Genomic DNA, 27,765 nt, shown 5'->3' with positions numbered 1-27,765 from the left:
GCTATATCATTGAGGGGACTGAACGACTGAACTGGACACAGCATAACGAGAGATGGCGCAAGCACCACACGCATTCAACTCATCCATACCCATTCGGAGTATTGATAATCTGAAGCCATCCTTCGTCACAATTACCACACGCTGCGATCGATGCAAAGGCTCGGTCGGTCGTAAAGTTTGTATCGACTGTAAGATAGACGACACATTATCGACCAATACAAAAAAAAAAATAACGAAAAGAAACAAAACATAAGACTGATAACACACTTGAAAATCACACATTCTGTAGCTTCGCGCCGTAATGTGTATATGGCAACGAATAATCACCAATTATTGCGAGGTTGGCTTGCTCTGGTCCGTGCACCATGTAAACTTGTAGGATATCAATATCGTCATTATTAGCATATGTCTGGTTTCATCTGTTGCTGATATTAAATCAAGTTCAATTCCATTCGAATCAATAGTTATCATTAATTCCATCAAGCAAAATCAACTGAAAAGAGTGAAATAATATATACAAGGCATTTTATGCATTACACAAATTATAAATTGTTTTACCAGTTTGAAAGAAATAATGTAGTGTGCATGGATCGTAAAGTATGTAATAAAATACACGTACAATTAAATAGAATAACCCAGAACAGCCACGCATACTTTTGAAGGTTGACAGCAAAAGAAAGTATGGAAGGAAAATATGGAAAAATGGATGGCCAGACGCTGATCTGTCGGTGTCAGGAATACCGGTATGTCATTGATATAACACGTCAGAAGTATGTTTCAATTGGCTATTATAGGTAGTTGTGCGATTGTGCATCATTTCGATTTGATAAATAAAGTGAAATAAGAGCAAAAAGAAAAGCAGGACGTTAGAGGATTTGCATAGAATCGTACTTTCTAATACGTCGAAAGAAGATGATTTTGGAATTTAAATGCTCCATAAATGTTTCCATGACAGGGGCAACTGAACCCCATTTTGGGGATCTTCGAAAGATAAAAAGGGAATGTATTTTTTTTTTATTGTAAAAAGAAATATTAACGACCATGGCTTTACGAAAGGTGTTTGTCCTTCTTTTCTCCTGTGTTTGTTTGTGTATGTATGTATGTGTATGTATGTGTGTGTGTGTGTGCGTGTGTGTGTGTGTGTGTGTGTATGATTGTGCTTGACTTTTTTTACTGGGGACGTACCCCTGCTGTTCTATAGGTTTCCCAACACATAATCGTAATTATCTATTATGAATGTAACGTAAAATAATACTCTAGACTGATTTCGTTTTTTGCATCATATAGATGTTATCAAAAGTCGGTATACTCCGAATTTTCGCTAATACCTGGTACAAAAAAGAAGAAACAATGCACACTTTGTCATGGAAACAAAAGAGAAGAAGATATCATAACGAAGGAAAAGAGTGTCCCACTAAAAAGCCAAGCTTGTAGGACGTGGAACACTGGAATGAAAACAACAACAACACCAATATACCAATTTATATATTTATATTAAATCTATCTACATACCATTACACATGATGCTGATAATACAAGCATACTATCAACTATACTTACAATGATTTTATAAATGCATATAAAATATATAATTAACAAAGCAATAATTATTATGGTACAATCACTATTTGGCCGTGTATAAGGAAAATGTGACCAAAAGGGAAGAATGGAGAAAGAAAAAGAAGAAGAAAGAATGGAAGAGGTCTGTATATACGCGCTACACAATCTCAATGACAAGTAAAAATGAGGATTTTTCATAAACGACACAATTTTGTCTCACCTCCCTGCTGATACCTATGTGGAGAGCAATGTTTTTTTTCCAGTTTATATTTGACTTCACAGATTCTGTTAAATTATAATCTAAGCTATTCCAAAGTCTGGGTCCAATATAAACAAATGTATTTTGAGTATGTGAATAGTTATTTTGCAAAAACCGATAAGTCCATTTTTGAAGAATTTGAAGTACGGTCTCTGTCATAACAGGGGCGGATCTAGCTTTTTATAATGGAGGGGGTGGGGGGGGGGTATGCGAGGGAGCGTAGCGACCGAGCCCGAGCGAGCGGAGCGAGCGAGGGGGGGGGGGGGGGAGGGTGTGGGAGGGGGTGTCCCCCCTCCCACAGTAGGGAGAATTTTTGAAAATCTGTGTGTGAAAATGGCGTTTTCTTGCATCTAAAACACCACTATTTTTGGTATAGAGGTCATTGCCATAAATATAAAAAAATAAAATTACAAGTTTTAAAAAAAAAGATAAGATTAAAAAAAAAATGGTCCCCGGATTTTTATTTATTTATTTATTTTATTTTTTTTTTTGGGGGGGGGGGGGGGTTGCAACCCCCCCCCCCACCCCCCCCCCCCCTCTAGATCCGCTTCTGCATAAAGTACAAAATAATACATTTTAAATGATATATTGGTCACTAAAGGTACATTTTTGAAGTTATGATCAAAAGAAGCAAAAAAATCTTATTATTCTCTTTATTTTTCTTGACCTTTAATGGCAAATATCTCCATTTGACAAATATGGACTTATCGGCTTTTGCAAACAAACTCTGACTTCATGTACAGTTCTCATTAATGGAAGATGGAATTCATTGGATTGTCTCGTGGGATAGTTATGAAGGACTACGTGGCTATTACGATAAGACAAAGAGTGAAATAGTTTGAGTAGATGGTTGCAGTTGTAATCAAACATAAATTAACCAAGTTAAAATAAATACAAATCTTTTATTTTCAGGATTTTATGTTCAAAGAACAAATTTCCAATATGTGCTCGGATACTATGTGTTCCCTCTGTCGCTAGAATAACATTCAGAGATGTAACGATTGCAATATTCTATTTTATGTTCAAAGAACAAATTTCCAGTATGTGCTCGGATACTATGTGTTCCCTCTGTCGCTAGAATAACATTCAAAGATGTAACGATTGCAATTTTCTATTTTCTTGGCCCTACACAACTAACATTTAGGTTTTATACTGCAAATATTATTATAGGCTAACATTTCTTTTTTTTTTATCAGTTTCAGTTCAGTTCAATTTGATTTTATTTCTACATTTTAAAAAAAATGCAAATCATACATAATGGTACAGTGCAAGCACAGTGTATTTTGAACAAAAATACATAAAGAATTTACAGTATAATGATTTAAAAAAAATATTTGAAGTGTTTTAACAGTTACAACGAAATCAAAGAAATCAACAATACACTTAATTTCAGCTGCAGAGAGGGAGAAAAAGGCAGCATTGCAGCCTCAGAAAACAAACAAACAAAAGAAGAACGAGCAGTGTGACCAGTATGATTTATAAGTTGAAATGGCCCAGCCTTTCTTCACGACGTACTGTGAGCAGACTAACTATGGTGTACAGAATCAAGAACGACTTCGTTGCAATTCATCCAGATACATTTTTCACAATCAACTCGTCTAAAACTAGGAAAAATCACGACATGTGCTTCCAAACATACCGCCCCAGGGGCAACATCGACAAATTTGCATTTGCCAGAGAGATCCATACCTGAGTGGAACAAACTTCCAAGCTCTGTAAATACGTAGTTTGTGCAGTCTCACCTGAGCAGTTCAAGGAGCTCTTAATGACCCACCTTAAAATCACACCTTGTGATTAAGACCACACCCCTCCTCTCATCGTGCACACAAGTTGTATTCATCTTTGTGATAGGCTGCAGTTTATAGCCCTTTGAAGATTATAGAAGAAGAAGAAGGAAGAAGAAGAAGAAGAAGAAGAAGAAGAAGAAGAAGAAGAAGAAGAAGAAGAAGAAGAAGAAGAAGAAGAAGAAGAAGAAGAAGAAAAAGAAGAAGAAAAAGAAATATGCACAGAGAAGGGCAATTTGCCATTGAAACTTTAATTATTCAACAATTGGAAGGAGAGGAGGGGGAAAAAAGAAGCAACGAGAGACTGCATGTCAGTTTGATGAGTTAGATGCAATTTTTGCCTACACACACCCACACACTAAAAAACGGTTTCGCTGCCGCTGTTTCCATAGCAACAACATTGCAATATGCCTGTTAATCACTATGCAACTGTCCTGGTTCTGTGAATACTGTCCACTTGCTCCATCCAGATCCAGGGCCCAGGGTCACACGTGTCGACCACCTGACCCGCCTGGCGCATCACATGTCTACGCTTACAGGTCAGTGGCGATGTCACATGACTTGATCACGGGTCTCGTATACACGACGTGCGTAGCTTGGCCAAGCGGCATGCATGCGTCGAGACGCGCAAGCTCTGTTCCAGCCGCTGCCCATGCCATGGTCTTGGAATCGGAGTGAAACTTGCGATTGTATAGACTGTGGTTCACGGAGGAGACGACGCTCGACAGGCTACTCGAGCTCTTTTTGCTAAATCTCCGACATCTTGCAGTGCAACAAGGGTCTAGCCAGCTAAGTAATTTCTAGTAAAGTTTACGAACTTGCAGTAAGTCAACAACGAACGACGGTACGGTATTTGTACTGCAGCGCTGTGACGTCCCTGTGTCCGCTGGCACTGGCTACCAGAACCACGTCTATAAATTTACTACTTGGCTTGGGTTGCCGGTTGCGTTTGTTGTGGGCCGTTGTTCGGATGATCTGCTGGCCGTCGTCGTCTAGCTCCAGTCTCTTGTTGTAGGAAACAGAATACCTGTAGTTGAAGCATGGACGTACCCACGGGGAACTGGTAGGTTTAGATCTACACTGTTATTGTCCCCTCAATACCCCCCCCCCCCCCCCGTGTTGTCTACGTACAAACCTGTTATTGTCCCCTCAATATCCCCCCCCCCCCCCGGTGTTGTCTACGTACTAGCTACTACTTGTACTAGCAGTAAAAGAGAAGGGTGATGACAAACTGATGTTGCACTGGCTTCTAAAACATTATTCCATCAAGAGTATGATATCATAAATCAAAGGGACTATAGTCTACAGCGTCAGTACCGACTACTACTGGTTGAGGTGGGGATTCATGTTTTGAACATTCGTGCATTCCTGAGTGAAATAATGAGAAACCTCTTATGAAATATGAAAGAGCATGTTCATGTAATATTAAGAAGGATTCAACGTTTATTTTGATGAAAATTGGTTTTCAAATGGCTGAGATATCCAAAAAAGTGAAAATAATAAAAGGCGACAGGCCACGCCTTTTATTAGGATCTCTTTGTTTCACCTTGTTTTTGGATATCTCAGCCATTTCAAAACCAATTTTCATCAAATAAACTTTTGATACCCCTTAGAATTGCATGCTCTTTGACATCTCATAGAGTGGTTTCTGAATATCTCGCAAAATGTTAAAAGCTAAATCCTCGCCTCGACCAGAACTGTACACACATGTGAATTATTACATTTTTCATCTTGAGCTAACTAGGGTATGTCTCTGTATGCATATGGATATGGATATGCCATTTGTTTGTTTGTTTTAGGAGAAAAAGATTCGAGTCTGCCATCATTCATAAATCCTAGTTGATGAATGGCAGTTGCCTTTCTATACTTTTTTTCCACACATTCAACTTGACAAGTATGAAGTAGACTAGTTGATGAATGGCAGTTGCTTTTCATTATTTTTCCAAACGTTCAACTTGACAAGTCCCCAAAATAGAAAACTGTTGAGATTTAAAGTTTTGATCAATGAACAGGCATTGTCCTACATTATCGTCGGATTAAAGTAAAGTAAGTAAGCAAGCAATGTACTTTCACATTCTCTTATATATCGATGTAGTGCATGCATGTGTGTACTGTGGAAGCAATAGGGTTAAAATTTAGTGGCCTACAGGTACTGTATTTCTGATAATCTGTTTTAAAACAAGATGCCACCGAACAAGAGGCAGATTTATTGGTCTAGGTAGTGGATGATGTTGAATTGAGGAAAAATTTCTTTTACACCTCCTGCTCACTATTCATGCCCTCCTTTTTGTCAGTTTGCCGTGCACTGTTATGGTGACAGAAGAATTTCGGACCGACATAGACTGCGATGGTATAATACTCGTGGCAGAGAATGCTGATCTCATCACAGATGCTGAGCTTGCATTTCTCCGGACTGCAATTGAAAGACAGAAGAAGGTGAAGTACTGTATGGTAGATTCCCCTTTAGAAGTTAAAGGACTCTTGGCAAATTTTTCCAACACAGGCCAAGGCAAAGAAGAACTATAAGTGTACACTGTATTTACTAACAAAAGAGATCTGTTTGTATTTGGTATCATTCTTTTGTAAATAAGCAGTGCATGAACCATTGGTCATCCCAACTCTTGGATTTACCACAGTTAATGTTGAACCAAACTCTTTCATTTCAAAATGATATGATTTAAATGGTTATAAGTCATTATATTATAGCGAGGGACACCTTTTTTTTTTTTACCTGTTGAGGACGAGTCCTGAATGTATTCAGGCAAGTGTCTATGGGAAATCCTCAACAGGTTAATGTTGACCATTGTTTGCGTTGATGACCTACAGGTGTTGGCACATTGTGTATGAATTTTGTATTATACTCACTAGAAACATAGCATATGTATCTCATTTCCTTATCGGTCTGGTGCCTACAACAGCCTCAAGTATTTGGAAGTATTTTTTAATGTAGGAATTGGAGAAGTGAACGAAAAACAGAGCAGTTTGGACCCTTTGTGGCACAGTCTCTGCCAAAAGTTCCAAAGATCACAGGTCACCTCCATTTCTTAACTTGGTACCATATTATTAGAATTCACAGTTCTTCCTTATTTATCCCTGGCTTTCTTTTTACTTTATTTTCACACTGAAGATACATGCAAAGTGTGTATGCTTACTTGCTATTGACTACATTATTCAAGCTTTGATTTGCCCATATCCTTACCGTAATATAAAACCCCAAAGTTACCTTTCCCAGGATTACACAAGTTTTTATTACCTACTGAATTGCAATTTAAAAATACTCGCATCCTGTGAAACCGTGCTTCACCATAGTATTGTTGTTTGTATGGCACTATGTTATTTCACATTGTTTTATCATTTCTATAAAACGCATCTATTTCACTTGACACAGATTGATGCTAGCGTCGGGAAGGAGGTGATGCTACTGGCCTTGCCCGACACTTCACTTCAGCGGTTGGTTTTCTCACCCACAGGACCAACAAACAGGGACTATGATGATCATCGCAGGTTTTCAGATGCTGCAGGAGCTGGACTAAAGAGGTAAGACCTGTCTTCTTGCCTGTCTGGACAAAATTTGCAAGTTGAATGGTTTGGCAAAAACGAAAAGAACAAGAAAATGATAGCACAAACATGGGACTAGATCTAGACTAGATGTCTAGTGTATTAATACTAGTGCTCATCTCCCTTCAATATAATTTCTACTCATATTTTCAGCTCACCTTGATTTTCTGGTTCTGGCCAAAGCCATGGCCACCATGACTTTTCTTCTGCAATTCATGATAGATTTGCGGGCATACCTGGACCGCAGAAATTTTTCAGTCACTATGTGACTGCATGGTTAGCACTGACACTGTAGACCTACTGTAAATCCACACCGTCCTGTACTGTGCAAGTGATGACTAGACTGTGATGTGAAGAGTTCTGCATAGTGCAGTGTTGTAAGCGTACAGTGCTGCAAAATTTATGCGCATGCAGTACGCGTACTAGTATGCTGCACTCTGAGTGCGCTCAGTCTGCCAGCTTTGCTAGTCTCCAGAAAGAAACATTTTCTACCACTTGTCATAATTATGATTCCCTGCGGGCAGAGTCAAGTTACTGGTGAAACAATCTTTTTATATCTACTCCCCTAGATTATAGAAGAAACTGCTGTTTATATTGTTTTTAAAGATTGATAGATTTTTTTTTTAAGGTATGAGAAATAAAATATACAGGAAGGACTACACAGTCTGAATGATTAGACTAAATTGTTAGTTACTGCTTTCTTCCGTAGGTTTTGTCAGTTACTGCTTTCTTCCGTGGGGAAACTTGCAAAGTGGAATCAACTGGATGCAGTTACTGCTTTTTGCAAAAGTGAAAAATTGCATTTTTGGTCACTTTCATTTTTTTTTTTTTGCAAAACTGACCTATTCACATTAAGAGCATTGGGTAAACTATTCATTTTTGCAAAAAAGTAAAATTCATAAAAATGTCAGTTACTGCTTTTTTCCGTGGGGGGGGGGGGGGGGGCAGACAAGCAAGTAAATGATATCAATGCGTAGCACCTGACGATTTACTTTGAATGTATTGCTTCAATTTTCCTTTTTTTTTTCATATCACAGAGCGAAGGATGCAGGCATGTCAAAGCCCCTTCTTATTGTAATTCCAAGTCCGGATTATCCAAATGCCACCCTGGTCGCTGCTCTTGGCCTACTCCAAGTTGCATATGTGGTGAGTCAAGTATTACTCTTCAGATGATAGTTGACCGATTGATTTACTAATTGACCTCATTGATTGACCTCATTGATTGATTGATTGATTGATTGATTGATTGATTGATTGATTGATTGATTGATTGATTGATTGATTGATTGATCGATCGAATGGATCATTGCTCGATTGGTCAATCAGTTGATCAATCAATCAATCAATTAATTGGGTGATTGATTAAGTGATTGAATGATTCATAGATCAAATGTCTATCTAGGATGGTGCATAGTTACATGTATTTGGCCTTGTGTTGTAGGTCAGTGTAAAGCAGCATTTTTGCATTGCCAGAGACTTCCACCCATCCAGTGCATGGTTCCTCTTATTGTCAAAACTAAAGTCAAATGTACAAATGAATGCATTCTCATCTGAATTCCAGATTGGATCCTTTAGCTGTTCTAACTTATACTTGAAAGTAGGTATCAGAGTGTATTTCGTCTTCATTCACTTAGCTGTCAGGGGTAATTCAACATGAGGACACATGATATAGGGCAGATGTAGGATAAACACTCTGGCTAGGAATACTATCCTGTTGTTGGGATAAGCAATGACCTGCCATCTTGGGGTTTTCCCTCTTTTCCCACCTAGCCTTTTGAAATTCGAGCTGACGTGCCGGAGAAGAGCAGCAAGCTGTCACAGGTGACCATCCTGGCAAAGGGGGCTGAGATGGCAAAGAATCTTCAGAAGTACATTGAAGGCATTGAAAGTGGCAGGTGTGTACATATTATGCTTAACAGGAATGCCTAGTTTGCTCTGTGTGTGTAATGTGGACAACTACAAAGGGAAACTCAACCCCATATTCAAAGTAGAGTGTAGAAAGCCAAAACAAAACAAAACAAAACAAAATAAAACAACAAACATCACTGTTTCATTAATATTACACATTAATGAAAGTTATGGAACATTTAATTTTCTTGTGTTTTCATAATGAATGGTATTCCATCACAGTCTCAATTGCTGGATGTCATCTCTTTAGAACTAGATCACTGGTCAGGGCATCGATATAAATATGAAGAGTATGATTCAATCTAGTTAAATTCAAGGTGTTGTGGTTGATTGGATAAGAGTGCTCTTCTCTGAATCACATGAGCATGGTTTGGGTTTGTGGGTTCAAGCCCAACAAAGGCCGACACATTTGTCCCTCAGCATAGCACTTTATCCACAGTGCTGCTCTCTACCCAGGAGTATAAATGACTACCTGATAGGATGGGTGGTGGTTGATCAGCATATGTGCACCTATAGATGGCAACTGGCTGGAATGCTCCCCAGGGAGTGGAGAGTGAGCACCCTACATTGTGGATTTGGAGCAGTATAGGTTGTATAATTATATCAGTATCATTATTGTTAATACGAGGAACTGTAGTATAGGTCCTTTTGCAGGCAAATGGGAGACATTAGCTTACAACACATCACCTGATATGCTTTCCATATGCATGACTATCAATGATATCACCACTCTACGAGAAGTATGAAACATCAATGCCTTCAACCATATTCAACTTTTCATGATTACCCTCTTGTGCTGTTGGCTGAATGTTACTTAACTTGAGCATGAAATGGACTTTTACTTTAATGTATTGTGTGAACAAAGAGCCGTATTGTGCTCGTAATACAAATTAGAGCACAGTGCTAGAGACTCTAAGCATCACAAATTACAGAGAAATATGGCATGTCTTTTTAAAATGTAATATTGCATTTTATAAAACTGTTATATGTGTGGAACTTCATGCATAACTACTCTTCGATTTTGTAGGCATTTCTGCTGCAAGCCACATCTTGGTTCTCTTTTAGTGACTACATGGACCTGTATTAACAAGACCTCATTGCTTTCACACAAGAAATGATTTGCCACAGTTGATTCTAATATTTATACTTTCTTTGTTCATCGTTTGTTTGGCCACAGGTTGGTGGCCAGAGACATCGGTGGCTCCGATCCCGAGAGGATGGCCGCACCAAATGTGGCCAAGTATGTCACGGGGATTTTTCCAGCTGGCTCCTCAGTCAAGGTAACTTCACAGTGGTCATCTTTGCTGGCCCGATAATCTTAGCAAAATTGACACGATGCATAGGTTGTTGAAATCCAGCCATACCTTGATGAGTCTTATTATCAGTTCCAGCATTAAAGTGTGCTTTTGGCTTGTCAGGTTAAATGGAAAGTAGCCCTTGTAATCTCATGATGCCTATATATGACTCTAAGTTTGTAGACAACAGATCTGGGTCCCGTTTCATAAAACTTGTTATCGGTAACAACTGCCACATTTCTATGACAAATTTGCTCTCAGCCAATCAGTTACAAGGATTTTTACAAGGATTTCAGTAGCTTATAACAACTATCGTAATTTGTTATTAATAACAGGTTTTATGAAACGGCGCCCTGAGCTGACTGTGGCAATAAACATGTATGATTTCCCAGATTTCTTATCGCAAACAACTTCTGTCTGTCTGTCTGTTTGTCTATCTCTCTCTCATCGTAACTCCTGTCAATCAAAGCAAATATAATGCAATCAGACACTGAAGTATAAATTACTGATATAAAACTAATGGAGAAAACACACACTGGTGAAGAATTTCTGATTACTCCATTTTCCTGGGATATTTGCTGATGCACATATAATGTGCAATATTTCTGCTTTCTTTGGTTGTGGAAATTACACATATATATCTACCCATATACAACATCCATGCCAAAAGGAGATGTAACGGCTGTTTTATTTCTATTAAAAGGTATTATCCCATGTTTGTTTTCATTCTAAAAAGATCAATATCTTTCAAAAAAAGATCACTTTCTTTCTAGCAGTTCATGAAATGGCTATGTATATTTTCTTTTTGTTGTCAAAATTTTCATAAATATTTCCAGGTGGAGGTGATCTCCGATGATTCGTCCCTGATGGAGCAGTATCCTCTCTTCTCGGCCGTCAACAGATGCGCTAAACTTGTTGACCGCCACAAAGGGCGTGTCATTAAACTGGAGTATGTTGGCTCAGGGGAGATCAAGAAGACACTGATGTTGGTCGGAAAGGTATAATAATTTTGGAACTGCTCCTAATTTGTCTGGTTTACCTGAATGTTTTGCTCCAACTGTATTCTTGAATTGTAGTGTTGTACCATAGTTGTCTTGGTCCTGAGCATTTACCGGCTTTAGATGAATAGAATACAAATAACTGAATACCAGTCTTGCAGTAAATTAATCGACCTGCTGGGACATAACAGTACAAGTCCATTTGCTGATGATGAAATGTCTGTTCTATATTAACCCGTTCCATACTGAATTCTGGATTCCCCATAGACTTATTACATGGGCCACTAGGTTCCCGTATGGAACAGGTTAAATGAATGGTTCTTGCATTGTCATATCACAAAAAATGTCCCATTACTCTCTCTCTCTCTCTCTCTCTCTCTCTCTCTCTCTCTCCCTCTCTCTCTCAATAAAAAAAAATTATGTTTCCAGTTATTCATTCAAGTTTTGTGATCTTCATTTTCTGTCCTGGAAGTTAATATTGATCATCAGATATGACTGTTTGACCAAATAAGTGTCGAGAGTACTATATAAAGCCCCAAAGAAGAATGTAAAGCCATACAAGAGATGTGTTTCTACGTTCCACAAGTTCCCATTTATGAGCACCTGACACATAAGTAAGCAAGGTATGACATGACCTTTGTTACAGGGCGTGACCTATGACACAGGTGGAGCTGATGTGAAGGCAGGAGGTGTTATGGCTGGCATGCACAGGTGAGATATACAGCATGTCAGTGTGTCTACCATAAATCACATGTTTTGTTTTGTTTTTTTCATTCTCTCTTTTGCTATAGTGGTGTGGTGGTTATGAGATGTGAAGAATATTTAATTTAGTATTCTTTTTCATGCCTTCGACATTTTTTTATGTAAGATCTTTTTGTGCCTAAATGACACTGCAGGAGATTACTCACCTCTGTATACTTGGTATAGTGATGCAAATATTCTGTGGAAGATACTTTGTGTTTGGAAAAGAAGAAATAGACATTGTACAGCAGGCAGAATGGAAAGTAATGCAGAAATTCTTATGCTTTAGCAGCAATATATTTCAAGGGAGTTCTTGCCCAAATGTGTTTTGCAGTCTCCAGTGCATGCTATTATTATACACTGTGTGACCCTTGGAATGATGCAATTGACTGGCTAGTCAGCCAATTTCTTTGCATCTTCTCAGTCATCGGAAGCATGTGACTGGTTCTCCCAAACCTCTCAACAACAAAAAAGTAGCAGTGATTGATGATATTTCAAATACAGGTTTACCTTTTAAGCATGATAAGCCTCTATAACTAATGATCATTTGTTCTCTCATCTAAATAGCATCGAGTTGTTCTTGGGCATCAAAGTCAAATGGAAGTTACCTGTCTTAAATGTGACTGTTGGAGGTAATAAACCGCTAAGAGTTGATAAAGAGTTTAATTGCTTATTTTTAACTTTATACCCTGTCAGGGATAAGTGTGGTGCAGCAACAGTGGCAGGATTTTTCAAGACACTGGACACCATCAGACCCGCAGGAATCAAAGTGGTTGGGACTATGGCCATGGTCCGGAATAGCATCGGAGTCGGTAAGGTTCAGCAGAGCAGTGATGAAGCTCTGTCTTTGCTTTGTAAGCCCTACTTCTACCTTTCATAAAACGGTACTATCAATAAATGCATAGATTCTAAATATTTCCTTAAAACAAAACAAAACAAACAAACCATCATAAATAAGTGGCCCCACAATTTGAAAGGAGCTAGTTTTTCGTCATGGCCTATCTTATGTTTTCAGGATTGATAGCGTGATTACTATGGACTTATTCAACACAAGAAGCATATATGCTAGTCAAATGGTAAGGAACAAATTGTTGTTTCATTTTTTTTCTCAGTCCAGAAAGAAAAAAAGAAAGAGAATAAAAATGCTGTAAAATTTTTTATTATTAGTACACAGCTCTGGAAAAGGAAACTGTTTTGAAACTGTTTTGTGCTTTCCTGTTCATTTGAGAAAAATGGCATACATGTGTTTGTGTCATAGGTTGTTGTCTTTGTCGTAGCATGTTTTTATTTTTTATGTTGTTTTTTGTAATTGTCATTTTCCTTTTAGTGATTCCTTTTTGTTAAAAGAACATTCTAACTTTAAAAAATGTGTTATCATGGCCATGAATATCAGATCGTGACCATATAAAGGAAAAACAGGCCTTATTTAAGAGCTGCCAAACCATTCAGATCGATCGATTGTATGCAACCATAGTCACCTTTGCCAATTTGGCTCATTTTGCGTCTGTCCAGAGAGTTATGTAGCAGATGAGATCATCACCTCGCGAGCTGGAGTGAGGGTCAGAATTGGCAACACGGACGCTGAGGGCAGGATGGCAATGGGTGACTGTCTCTGTGAAATGAAGGAAAAGGTGGGATAAGACATGAAAGAGATATCTGTCAGGATGTTGTTGATATTTTAAACTAGAATTATATATTAATATTTTCGGTAGAGCATTGTTATAGCTATCCAGAGGTCTCGTGTTTGTATGCAGAGATTGAATCCCATTTTCTTTGCTCAATTTTTCCTTCAAGCCACTGTTAACCATTGGGAGCAGTGATTTCAAAAATGTTCAAGTTATCACATTTTGATGCATATGTGTAGGTCAGTTGTATAACAAAACATCCTACCATATAAAAATTTTGCAGTAAAGCTTAAAATAAAAGGAGATATCACTATTTCTCTCACTAAACCATAATTGTAGACGGTTTAGTCTAGACATAATTTCATTATAACTATTGTTCACATTTTTTACATTTAACATTACATAACATTGATTATACTGATTAACTTTTTTACAAACATTGTTCCCATCATTCACTCACATATAAGAACTATTTTGAAGCACTAAAGCTTGGTTTTTGTTTCGTCTGCAAATGGTAAATTATGCCTTTACTAAATTATATTCATTTCTGGTCAGGTTTTTTCCCTTTTGTTTGCATTTATTAGATAGTTTAAACTGTGTGAGAACTTTATCAGGTGAGGTGAAGAATGGCCTATGAAGAGTTGAGAGATGGAGTTCTTGTGCCGCTTCTCTCTCTAACATGATTCTTTTCTATGCCTTTTTTATCTTCTTGCTGTTTAATGTGCACAATATGGAAGATAAAATCATTGACAAAATTGTCTACAACTATCTTTTAGTGCATCTCTTGATTGTATGCATGAAAAATACATGGTTGCATCCCTGCACAAACTGCAAATTGGGCAAAATTATTAGAAAGCAAAACAAAGGATGAAAAATGAAAACTCCCAGCCAAAAAGTGGATGAATCTATCAAAGCTATGGAAAGGGACACATTATATATTTCACTCTCTTTGGAATCCAGCTGTGAAAAGGTAGCATCTCTGTCTAAATTGCAGTTTGCTTCTTTTTTCACCCCCACCCCCTCCAGGCGCTGAATGAGGTTGAGCCTCAGATAATGACCATCGCTACCTTGACTGGACATGCGATCAGAGCTATGGGACAAGGTTATTCGGTATGCACACATTATTTTAGGATAGCCATGTGTTGTCTTTATCATTAGCTTTTTCTTGCCACATTAGAAATGAGGATGGAAAAAAAAAGTGTAAGAAAAAAAAAGAGGGACAAGAACACACTCCATTGTTGGAAACTTATGAGGTACGGGATGTATGTGGGGACCCATTTTTCAATAAAAAAACAAAGATAGTTTGCATGATCATAAGCTGGCATGGGATAATGGAGTTACTGTGGCAGCAGCTGCCTGATAAGAGATAAAGTGTAAGTTGTTTCCGTAATAACGCAAGTTTTTGCAAATTACAGTGATTGCAAATTTCTATTTCAAATGGGACTTGTTATTTTTTCCCCGAGTACTGTTTGTTTTTAGTCATCACATTTTCTGTATAAGTGATACTGTAATAATTGACAATGCAAGCACAAGGATTTTCATCAAACACTGAAGTTCTGTAGATATGATCTCATTATCGTTATATGTTCCATGATCAAAGAGTCAGGTAGAAACTGATTATGATGTTGTACAACTGAAAGATATTGAACTCTGTCCAGGTCACAATAAAAAATCTGAAGCATTACGAATTTGCCCCCACCAAGGACTGATTGTACTTGGACAGGGGCGGATCCTGGAATTCCGTAAAGGGAGGCACCTTTACAAAATTAAGGTGGGGGGGGGGGGGGCGGCGCATGCTTTTTTTTAATCTTTATTAAAAAAAAAAATAAAGAGGGGGCGCGCGCCAAGTGCACCCCCTCTGGATCTGCCACTGCCTGGACATTCATAAATCTCTGGAAGAGGACTTGTGTTGTATTTCAATGAAAACTGTAATAGAAATCATATACATGCATTATCTTCTGTACATCAATTCCATATTTTCACTTACTGTTATCTAGATCATCATGGACAATGGCCCGGCCAAGAAGAAAAATTATGCAATCAACATGCAGAAGGGTGCGTTAGTGTGCTCAACACAATTTTGTTTCCAAATTTGGTAATGGATCATATTTACTGTTGTATGTGTGTGGTATCTGTGATATTTCTTCGTTTATTTTGTTCTTATGTTCGCGTTGTAGTGGGACATTTTAGTGTATGTTACTGATCATGCATATTGTAGTCGCCTCTTTTGTTCTAATTTGTTTATTATTTTACAAAGCAATGTACTTTTGTCAATTCTTTAATGGGTACTCCATTTTCAAGTACATGTACCAGTAATCGTAGTGTGTGCTTTATTTTGTTTAGGTATGCATACTAGCCTTCATCTTTGAAGCCTATGCTATGAATTTAGATATCCTCTAAATAATGCCCACCAATTCAGGACCCATAATTGGGATATTTCACAGGAATTTGATATTTCTCAATGGGTCTCCTTAAAATGATCAAGCACCTCTGATATTTGTTGTGATGTACTTCAGTACTTCAATCCATGCCCATGGGACGGCAGAATTACAGTATGAATAGATCACTATGAAAACTTATGTCATATTGTAGTAAAATTTACTGATTGAAACATGACATCTACCTTGTACTTGCTGTTTGTGCAGCTCTGGACTTCAAAATTCAGGGAAAGATATTGAGTTCACTGATCCCACCAAGTGTGACAGAATGAGTTTACACATTGATTTTGCTTCTTGTGATAATTTTCCTGATAAAATTTGATGTTTCATATCAGAAATATTTGTTTACATTTCCTTCTTTCTAGTTGGAGACCTTTTGGCTGATCCGTTTGAAATTTCCAACATCAGACGAGAGGTGAGCTCAGGTCAAGATGTAGTCTTTTTCAAAGACCCACATGCTGTTAGCATTAACAGTCATACATGAAGCAACAGAGCTGAAGCAGAGTCAGTACAGGAGCTGGTAGAAAGCCTAACCCATTCCCCACCCCTACTGAATACTCATGTTAGTCCCTTCGCCCAATGGCATTGCTAGAATCACCAGCTGGCTGCTAGTGCATAATGATTCTTTGTGAGCTTCTTTGATTTTAGCTCCTTTTGATTGGTCTTGATTGTGCCATTAGATGTGTACTGTACAGAGTAAAAGACAGTATCAATGCCTATTCATAGTGTAGGGCTCGTGTTCTTTCAGCTCTCTATCAACTCAACAGAAACAGACAGGGCACCACACATGTTGCTTTGATGAAGTCTCCTGGCTAACTCACTGGTAGCCAGTTTAATAGTCAGATTATTTGGCATAGGTTTACATGCAAATTCGATTTGTAACATAAATATTCGTACACCAAATCATCATAACAAAACATGCAAATGAGGAAACAATAGTTAAAACTAAATATTTATAGTATGTAAATGGATGTTTAAGCTTGGGTGAGTTGAGCATGTTTCCAGCATTATAGAGACCAATCGGTGAGGAGTGAAAAAGGCAGGAAAATGACATGTGATGTGTGGAGTGTCTGTGATAGGCAGGGTGCATGGATGCGAGTGTGGATGTGAATATGTATGTGATGTGGGCTGATACGTTGGTGTATAGAGGGGTGGTGCATGTAACAACAGAAGGGAGAATACAATGCTGTAAAAGGTTCAAAATAAATCCCAACAATAGCAAACAATCGTTTGTAGGATGCTTTCTGCTATTGAGAGAAAATTTTGCATCACTCGATTTTCCCTCCCCACAATGCTTTGCACGCAGGACTACACTTTCCACAAGGGGAAGTCCGAGTATGAAGATGTGCTGCAGAGCAACAACCTGCCGTCCACTATGACTGCTAGAGGTCATCAGACTCCAGCCGCCTTCCTCATCATGGCCTCAGGACTGGACAAGGTATGACCATTTTCTCCTTGACCCTTAGCCTTATCCATTAAAACTTATTCAGTACCATGGTAGTTTGGCAATATTTCAACATAGAGTGTATTTGAAAATCCAGTATAACTCCCATTTCAAATGAAAGTCCATTACAATGGCTTGAGGTTGAATTTATTTTCCATTATATTTCATTAAATACAAACATGGAAATTGAGAAAATGAAACAAAATGATATCAGGAAGACATGAATACTGCAGATTAAGACAAAACAGAATGTCATTATGGATAATGTTAGAAAAAAGTAGCAAAGGTTATCTGCAGGACTGGAGATCCAAGAAAGATCAGCGGCAAATGATTATTTTGGAATACAAACAAGAAATTAAAAAAAAAAACTAAAACGATGATACATTATATCTCAGGCCTGTCAGCTGGGTGGATGAATAATAACAAAGTAACAGGATTGTATTTCCAGTTGATTTCAAAACGGATATGATGCAGGCAGTCAGCTTTGTGTGTGAGCCTGTACATGCTGCCTCTGGGTGATCCGAAATCTTTCTATGCTAACACAATAGAATACTTAGTATTCATTGTATAAAACAAATATTGACTCCTTTCTCATATGGGTCATGACAGTTCATATTAATGTAACACCATCCAACAATCCACACAAATACATAATACAAACACAGGCTGGGCACCTGTTGAAAGGAAATATTTCAAATCCATATCTTTCAAATCCTGAATATAACTGGAAAGTGTGGGAAACACAAGTTGTTTTATTGCATTGCAGTAAACTCATTTTTCATAGCACAGCAGCAATCTGAAGGTTTTATTCAGGCTTCCAATGAATTTGTTCCAATTATTGTTCTACTTTTCTGGCTGGAAACCTTGCCATCACATTTCTCAGTGTTTGATTTCTTTGTCAACATGCTTATCACAGCATGGACAGGATTCGCCGCAGCCCATACCCTACTCTCACATCGACATCGCTGGATCATCGGGCCCCTTCCCTGGTGTTCCGACCGGTGCAACCATTCCTGCAATGACTGCCTTGTACCTGATGGGTTACTGATCCACCCTGCCAATAATTGTCACCCCCACCAAGGAATGTGTGACCCTTGGTGAGAGGAGCAGCAGTATATTTGGTCCAGATACCCTGGGATATCGATGCCATTTTCACATCCATAATCACTGATTAAAGGGAGCGATTAGTTTTGGTTGAGACCTAACTTCAGGTTTCTAATATTTTTAGGTGAGATGACAGAGCATGTAATTCCAAGAGGGATTCAGTGTTTATTTGATGAGAATCGCTTTTAAAATTGCCGAGATATCCAAAACAGAGCATTCCTAATAAAAGGTGGGACCCATCTTTTATTAGGGTCTCTTTGCTATACTTTGTTTTTGGATGTCTCAGCGATTCAAAAATCGATTTTCATCTAATAAACTGTGAATTCCTCTTAAAAGGGTAAGCTCTGTACTATTTTATAAGTGGTTTGTTGGTATCTCGTAAAAAGTTTAAAGCTAGATTCTCATCTCCACCAATTCTATACAATCCCTTTAAACAGAGCATGTAATGCTACCTGATGCAAACTAGCATTGCATACCAGATCTTTATGCAAATTATGAAACCTCATTTACAAAGGTATTTTCTGTTTATACTTATTTTGCTGTATGTCTTGCAGATTTGTCATTTGTCATTTATATAAGCGCAAGTAAGAAGTCTGTAAAGACTTTCAATTTTGTGATTCAGTCAAAAAGAAAGTGATTAATTCAAACAAGAAGAAATTGCATTTGGTTTGAGGGCTGTTGAGATCATTTATGTAATACATGTGTAACTGACTGACATGGATATCATGCAAATTACATGACTTTGTCCTTGAAAATGAATGATAAAGATCGACAAGCTGTCATTAGAGTTGTATAGGGAATCTATGATGAAAAAATAAGAAAGTATTTTTTTTTATCGTAACTCGACAAATATTAATCTGACAATGTCTATGATATGCCCCTCAATATGATCAGCAATGTAATGCTCATGAATATACTCCTTTGAATTCTTCATTCAAAGTATTCATAAATACACTTGTGTCTTGAGATGGTTTGAAGGAACAGTCACCCAAAAAGACTCTAAAAGGAACATGAACAGGTTGTCACAAGTAATATTAAGAAGGAAATGAAAGACTGGAGTCTGCAACCAGTAAAGATCTCACACTGCATCACTTTCTTGTCCCAAAGACTTAAAAAACAAAGCAAAAATCATTAAAATTACTTATAGGGAAGGTAAACCCAAAGAGCAATGTGGATTGAGTGAAAGCAGCAACATTAGTAGAACACATCAGTGAAAGTTTGAGAAAAATCGGACAATCGATGCAAAAGTTATGAATTTTTGAAGTTTTGGTGTTGGAACCGCTGGATGAGGAGACTACTAGAGGATATGACGTATGAGTGGACAACAATACAAAGAAAATATAAAGGATATTCAACAAAAATTCATTTTTCTAGAATTATGAAAAAGCAGTGGACCAACCGCTTTCAGAAAGCAGGGGGAATAATTGCTACCCATATGTCATATACCATATGTCAATATCAAGTTGATGGAATTTGTTATTTTCATGAAAAATTGATTTTTGTAGTATTTTCTTTATATTTTCTTGATATTGTAGTCCACTCATACGTCATAACCTCTAGTAGTCTCCTCATCCAGCGGTTCCAACACCAAAACTTTAAAAATTCATAACTTTTGCATCGATTGTCCGATTTTCTTCAAACTTTCACTGATGTGTTTTACTAATGTTGCTGCTTTCACTCAATCCACATTGTTCTTGGGGTTTATCTTCCCTTTAAAAGAAATGTCAACTTGACGGGAAGTACCAAGCTGTGGTTGATGAGGGTGAATTCCACAATAAAATGCATCTTATTTGAAGGATGGACATGGAACCTGTGAATCTAGAGGGAACGATGTTTGTTTTCTTTTTAGATTCACTAAAATTTGTGCACATTATAAGTGGTGAAACTCGAGTCTCCCGTGAATGAACACTAAGAGGAGTTTATTGAAATTAAGCAGAAAAAAAAAAAAAAAACCCAGGAACCATGCCAATGTCAAGACTGAAATGAAACAAGTAGATTTACTTGCAAACATAGAAATTATTAGTTCTTTTATTTGCATTTTCTTTGCACGTGTCTCTGTGAGCATTTGTGTACAGATGTGACACCCAACATGGTCAAAATATTTGTCAAGGACGCCCTCTTTTGTTAGATTTATGATACATCATCACCGTATTGAAGTGGGTTAGATTCAGTGAAGCAACAGGGCTGGTTGTTACCATTCTCCAGTATATATGCTGAACTTAAACTTTCTGCATCCAAATTTGCCTTTGAATTTGGTAACCTTTGTCTTTTTCCGTGAGTATACCAAAGCGTTCACACCCTTTTATAATAATTGTTACCTAGCATGCCATATAGATGAGCAAATTAACAGGGTACACAATTGCATGTGGTAGATTGCCGAAAAACATAGCTCATCTGATACGAATTTAGAGTTATTGACTATGTACTGTAATGTCACACAATTCCATCAGCTTCAAGGATAGTGAGATTAAGTTTTCTTCTTTAGCACACTGTAGTATGTATGTACATCTGTGGCAGTGCCATCTGAATTACCTTATGCATCTTGTTATTTGTTTGTATGTGTATTTGTAAGTCATCTGATCACAATGTTTTATCATCTTTATTTTGTGTAGGTTTTTTTTCTGAGAAAGTAAAAAAAAAAAAAAGGTATATATTATTTGTGTTTGATATTCTCTTGTCGGTGTTATGACTCGGCAAAATACTTCCCCAGCATAGCAGGGAAAATGTTTTGGTTTGTAAAGTCAGTAAAGAGACCAACCTGACTTGAATTCCTGCAGCAAATATGAAGGAATTGAAAATAAACATTGCCTCTCTGCAACGAGGCTGCTTACATGTGAAATGAATATGTGTATTGCTCGCCGGTATGTACTTACAACCTGTATTAAGGAAAATATAAGGGTATATGTGTTTTACAACAATCTAATGAGTGTGCTCAAATTGAACTGACAAAAATCTGTCTTCCGTTTGACCTAAGGAAAAAAGAAAGTGAATTTCACCATCAGGTTAATTTGTTACTATCAGTGACATCATGTTTGTGTAGAAAATCAATATTATTTAGAGTTTGCCATTTTCAGAGGGTTAAAGGTCAGTTTACCTTTGGGAGCAGTGATTTAAAAAATGTTCAAGATATCACATTTTATGCATATGTGTAGGTCTGTTGCATCACAAAACATCCTACCATATAAAATTTTCGCAATAAAGCCTAAGATATAAGGAGATATCAGTGTTTTTCTCAATAAACCGTAACTGTAGACGGTTTAGTCTGGAAACATTCTTATTATAACTATCGTTCACATTTTGTGTATTTAACAAACTTAACATCGATCATAGGAATTCAAATTTTTACAGTGGTTGTTTCTATCCCTAACTCATATTTTAGAACTATTTTGAAGCACTAATGCTTACATTGCTAGGTTTTTGTTTCATCTGCAAATGGTAAATTATGCCTTTATGGGAAGTAGAATTGAGATTTAACCAGAATCACCTTTTTGTATATTTCACAAGTAGAAAAAAAAAAAAGATAAGAGCTCAAGATGTAACGTGTTCGACTATATCCGTAGAGGCTGAAATTGAGAAATATGAGATACATGGCGAAAGTTGGTTGACATTTCAGTGAGGGAAATCAATAAACAGTGAACATGATGAAAAAAGCATTTTAGATGTGTTGCTTTTCTCTGTGGAATTGATTTTCATCGTAGCTTACTGTGTGAAAATAGAATAATGTTTTATACATGTAATTAATGGTAGCAGGAATAGAATTCGATGCATGCCATATCCTACTCTCACATCGCCGTTACGGGATCGTCTGGCCCCTTAGCTTCCCGGGTGTGATTCCAGCAGGGATATGTCCGCAATATCATAGCATTAACCAAAGAAGAGCTATATCACATTTGTAAAAATGCATTTTTAAAGTCGCAGAATGACATAACGCGGCACCATTATTTCCCGCGTGTGACCAATAAGAGATCTCAACCCTGGAATAGTATTTCCCCACGATAATCGGGGATTACGGGGAAATAGCCACATCACTCCTGATACATACTGCTTTGTGAACGTGGTCGTTTTGGCAAAATGATCATCAAAGATTATTCAGTAATTCATTTAACAATTGAATGTATCTAACGTTATATAATAATTAAAGAGGTTTGTAAAAACCCCTTCGTAATCAAATCATACCGATGCACACACATCGCAAGCACATTTAATAAACATACTTACACGCTAGCAATATGACACCGCTTAGGAAAATAACAATACAATCGTGTTGACAATATTGGTGGCTAGAAGAAGTAAACGAGCAGGAACAACTGGTTCATATTGAGAGTTTTAATAACGATAAGCTCATTGTATCAGCACACAAAACCTTTAAATTGGATCTAACTACTGTGCATTGTGATTCGTAACAAAACATTCTATACATAACCAAGCTAAACTATACCAAGCCGACTGCGGGCGATTTTACTTTTTTAAGGGTGCGAAAATTACACAACACAAAAAAGGCCCTTATATTGCCTGATTACAAGGTGGGACAGAGATGTCAGATATTGAAGTCTGCGGTTGCATTGTTGGTTAGATGTTATTGTATAACTAACAAACTAACTATTATTGTGTTACTCCGCCATGATGCAGTCGTTTTGGTTAACTCAAAGAGTGCTGAAAACAGCTGATCCCGCAGAAAAGGTACAAACTTAAACAGTAGCTACACAGGTAATAATAGTAATGAACACAGCGCGACTACCTATTAAAGAATGTCGTCTACACAATGTGGCTAATGAAGAACAAGAACAACAGCAATGATGATGCCTTATTCGTGTATGATACATATTTTCTGTTTCCATAATTATGCAGTAGTTGATACACATCCCTATAGAATAGATGGACCATGCGGTGCAGTTGTTACAGAAAGTTGATTTCTTTTTGAATGCATCACGTGCGGCAAGCTTATATGTTCCACATTTACTTTTGTACGCATGTATTTATGTGTGGTCATGCATGTTAGAATTACGAGAGCGTGTCTTTGATATTATGAAATATAGATATTCCGCCCCGGTGGTGTGTCGTAATTGTAATCGCTTCTCGCCTATTAACAGCCCGGGGATGCTGTCGACTGGACTCAGTGGTTGGTGATCTCGTATTTCGACACCATCCGTAATTAAATGCCGGCTGGGTCCTCCAGATACAGCCTACCATCCACTTCATATCTTATATATTGGCAAAGCGGGGGGGGGGGGGGGGGGGGGGACACGGGAAAAAGAGAAAAAGATGCGATTATTGCTCTATAAAGATACGCAAGAGTCGGCCTAAATCGTGCATGTCTTGGCTTTTGCGATACACACACACACACACACACACACACACACACATAACACGTACACATACACGCACACACACAAGACACGACACATACAGACATACATACACACACAGACACACGAACACACAAACACATAAACAAAAACACACAACACACAAACGCTCCCACCGTAACGCATTGACTGTGAACTTGGGACTATTTTGTGCTTTTTTTTTTTCGCTATCATCAGGACTTTTTATCCACTTGGAAGTGTCTCTGTCATTTCCGAATTAGGCGAAGGTCATTGTCTTTGAGCACTGCTATATCAATGACAAAGTGTTAACATGGAGAGATTTTATTGCATTAATTTTTTTCACTGTACTGAACCGACAACTCACGATCCATGAAATTTCAGGTGTGAGCATATAGGGGAAAAAAGCACAACGAGGACATCGTCACAACACCAACAAGACAAAGAATGCAATGTCTTAACTTTGAGACAAAAGACTGTAAATGTCAATTCAATATAAAGCCTCTTTTAGAAGAAATAGAAAGTGATATCAAATATAGGTTTTCCCATTCATTTTTAAACTTGTTTCATTCAATTTCACAAATTTTTACTTCAATTTCGTCGCGGAATGTCGGGAGTTGGCCAATCTTACTTTCAATTCGTCTTTCGTCGTTCATTTTCAAATAAAGTCCATTCGTTTAGTCATTTTGGCATACATTTTCGTCATTTACAGTTAAAATTCGTCAGTCTCACGCGCAGCACTCAAAACAGCAGGATCGATTTCGTCTTTTGTCAATCATTTTCGTTAAATTTTCATTCATATTCGTCTCATATCTCTACCCGGTGTGATTTTCCAGTCATTAATGTATTGGTTGTTTTTTTTTTTCTGTAACCGTTCACATTTTACATTCAGGAGTTAACATACACACAAGTGCCCCCCCCCCCACACACACAGAACCACAGATACAGACACACACACACACACAAGCAATCCGAGTACACACTGATACAAACAGACGTATACCGTCTCGCAAACGAAAACACTGACAAACGATTTCTAGGCAAACATGATTTAAGACAAAATTTAAGTGTAGAATTGTCGCCTGTTTAATGTCAAAGAATGGATAACATAATTATGTTTGCTGCTTTCCAGGGTACAAAATTTAAACTTTGCTTCATGCATTATGATGCGAAAACCTGAACATTGCGAGTTAAAATTCAAAATGTGACACTGACATTCTGTCCTGGGCTATGACTTTTGACTGTCGTTTATCCTTCAATCATTTTCGTTGGCAGTCTTGTTTTTCGTGTGTATTGTTAAAGAAAATGGTTAGGGAATAATGTGTAACGATACAGTTTACGAGAGAAAGTAAAAATATGTCGGCTTAAAGTTGGTTCACCATCAAAATAAAGAATCGACAACATCTGACTAATTTGAATGAAAAATCCATGAAATTGTGTGAACAAAGACGAATTTGATCTTCACATTCTGCGATCCGTCAGCGGGAGGGTCGAATTTGAATGACAATTGACGATTCTGAATGCTATGTCTTCGAAAATGTTTGACGAAAAACGAATTACGATGACAATTGACGAAATTGAAGTTAGGATTTGCGTTCCACCTGCTTCTCGGGACGAAATTGAATAATAAATCTTTGAAATTGAATGGCAAAAGTGCGAACATGGATGGGAAAACCTATATTATATCAATAGTATCAACTGAGCACGTGAAGAACGATGCTTTACTTTAAACAAATTATTTCTATGTCTACCATCTTTTAAAGCCTCAGTTAAGCGGCTGAAGATTATGGAAAAAGTTGATTTTAACCTTTTGATCATTTTCCTAGATTGCTTACTATCCGTTATACTTTTCTACTGACACAAACAATCTAATAATTAGGCTTATTTATATCAAATTTGTCAGACTATACTTGCTTGATACATGGAACATTCGTCATACCTTTGTCTTTGTTCTGCGACAGACAAGAATAATTTAACTCTTTCCGCGCCAATGTACTCAAATGTGCACGAATTTCACACACATTACCTATATTGGGCAAGATAAATGAATTTTGTGCTCAGAGGGTTAGTTTTGACATTACTTGTTCATGATGGTAATGATATGGCTTTGATTATAATTAGATACATCTCTAAATTAACAGCTATGCATTATACACTTTTACATGTCACTATTATGCATAACGACAGTAATCGCAGTCTGCGGACGCAACCCGAAACCTGTAGTATAGGAGTCCGAAACATATTCCACTACACCACATACCACAAGGCACATGCATTCTTCTGAATGTGAATACCGGTACCTACAATGAAGTTTCCTGTCTTCGCCATTTTGGATACATACGAGGTCATTTCATGCTGCGCTACAGTAAGCATGCATGCGATCTTGAAATACTGCTTTGATATGAAACGAGGTTGACCATATTTTTCATGCAGGGACGCGAGGAACCGATTCTGTTCGATATCACCGCCTCCGGCCTCCCCACCCCCATTAACGCACCCACCCGAAGAAAACTGAAGCTGCCTGTTTCACATTCTGACATTGGAAGTAGCCGCGCACATTATCATGTTTCAAAATTAATCATGAAAAGCCTAATTAGGAGAGCATTAATAAACTGAATGACGGGGGTGAGGATCGTTTTTTCCCTTGTTGTTGTCTTTTTTTACCACGGATATAGGTCCTTTGGGGTTTAGGCTATTTAATTACCTGTGTAGTTGTGTGGGTGTATACAAGTACGTGACTGCGACAAATCGTTGATACGAATCAGGATAAAACGTCAAATGCGATAGAAAAGGAAAAAAAAAACCCATCTGCACAGTAATTTCACATTTGACAACTTTTTAACATTTCAAAGGAATGTGTTATAGGATATAGGATCTTCATCCGCATTATCATGAAAATTGATGCGTGATTTATATGGCTCCAATTCCAGTGCAATAGATTTCTAGTGCATGTACATCGAAGTATAACGATTCAGATACGACATTTTTATTACGATGCAAGTTTATCAAAGATACACTTCGTCCAAAGCATTTAGATATGAGCGCGAGTAAAAACATTCTCTTGATGAACACACTAGGAAAGACTCCAGTGGATTCTAGGGCCGCCATCGCGATGCAAACTGGACGGTTTTAGCGGTATAGAAATGTCGACACAACCACTGACAACACCAAATATACATTCATAAACTCAGCAGACACGACAGATGGTGGCATCATGATCATCTTCCGAGCCTCAACCTTCAACCAAGAGCTTGTTGCATATAAAGACGTTTGCAGTTATTGTAAATTTCTATGATTACCTGGTTACTGCCAAGCAGCATAGTTGATATACCTACAAACTGACCGGTTATCGCGTGGCTGCTGCCATAGTAACTGCAATTTTTGCAGCTTATTTATATAAAGTTGTGAAAACCTTAATACACCGGACTTGTGATCAGCAACAGGAGCTTCCATTGGACTGTGACTGCTGTTGTCTGTAACAGACACACAATACCAAAATGATGATGATGATGATGATGATGATGATGATGATGATGATGATGATGATGATGATAATGATGGAGATGATGATGATGGAGATGATGATGATGATGATGATGATGATGATGAGGGTGATGATGATGATAATGATGGAGATGATGATGATGGAGATGATGATGAATATGATGATGATGATGATGAGGGTGATGATATGATGCTGATGATGGAGATGATGATGATGATGATG

At 37.7% G+C, this 27,765-nt stretch overlaps 1 protein-coding gene across 1 annotated transcript; it reads left to right on the top strand.

Annotated features, from left to right (window-relative positions):
• The first annotated feature begins 4,504 nt into the window (after positions 1 to 4,504).
• LOC140241666 (putative aminopeptidase W07G4.4) lies at positions 4,505 to 20,277 on the top strand. Its single transcript, XM_072321410.1, has 15 exons — positions 4,505 to 4,666; positions 5,898 to 6,039; positions 6,992 to 7,140; positions 8,199 to 8,307; positions 8,932 to 9,056; positions 10,247 to 10,349; positions 11,201 to 11,362; positions 12,009 to 12,073; positions 12,800 to 12,915; positions 13,616 to 13,734; positions 14,755 to 14,838; positions 15,726 to 15,783; positions 16,532 to 16,581; positions 17,473 to 17,604; positions 18,527 to 20,277. Exons 1-15 carry the CDS (start codon positions 4,644 to 4,646, stop codon positions 18,656 to 18,658), a joined length of 1,569 nt encoding a protein of 522 aa, XP_072177511.1. The 5' UTR covers positions 4,505 to 4,643; the 3' UTR covers positions 18,659 to 20,277.
• The last annotated feature ends 7,488 nt before the right edge of the window (positions 20,278 to 27,765 follow it).

Source organism: Diadema setosum, chromosome 18, assembly GCF_964275005.1.
Source record: "Diadema setosum chromosome 18, eeDiaSeto1, whole genome shotgun sequence".
In the NCBI taxonomy this organism is placed as follows: domain Eukaryota; kingdom Metazoa; phylum Echinodermata; class Echinoidea; order Diadematoida; family Diadematidae; genus Diadema; species Diadema setosum.
The sequence above is the reverse complement of the archived record's forward strand: the minus strand, read 5'-3'. Positions and strand labels throughout refer to the sequence as shown.

Bases quoted from the DNA above. Each gene is read 5' to 3' on its own strand.
- LOC140241666 (XM_072321410.1), top strand. From the start codon at position 4,644: ATGGACGTACCCACGGGGAACTG. The intron at 12,916-13,615 runs GTAAGGTTCAGC...GCGTCTGTCCAG, and splicing joins CCGGAATAGCATCGGAGTCG to AGAGTTATGTAGCAGATGAG. The intron at 13,735-14,754 runs GTGGGATAAGAC...CACCCCCTCCAG, and splicing joins TCTGTGAAATGAAGGAAAAG to GCGCTGAATGAGGTTGAGCC.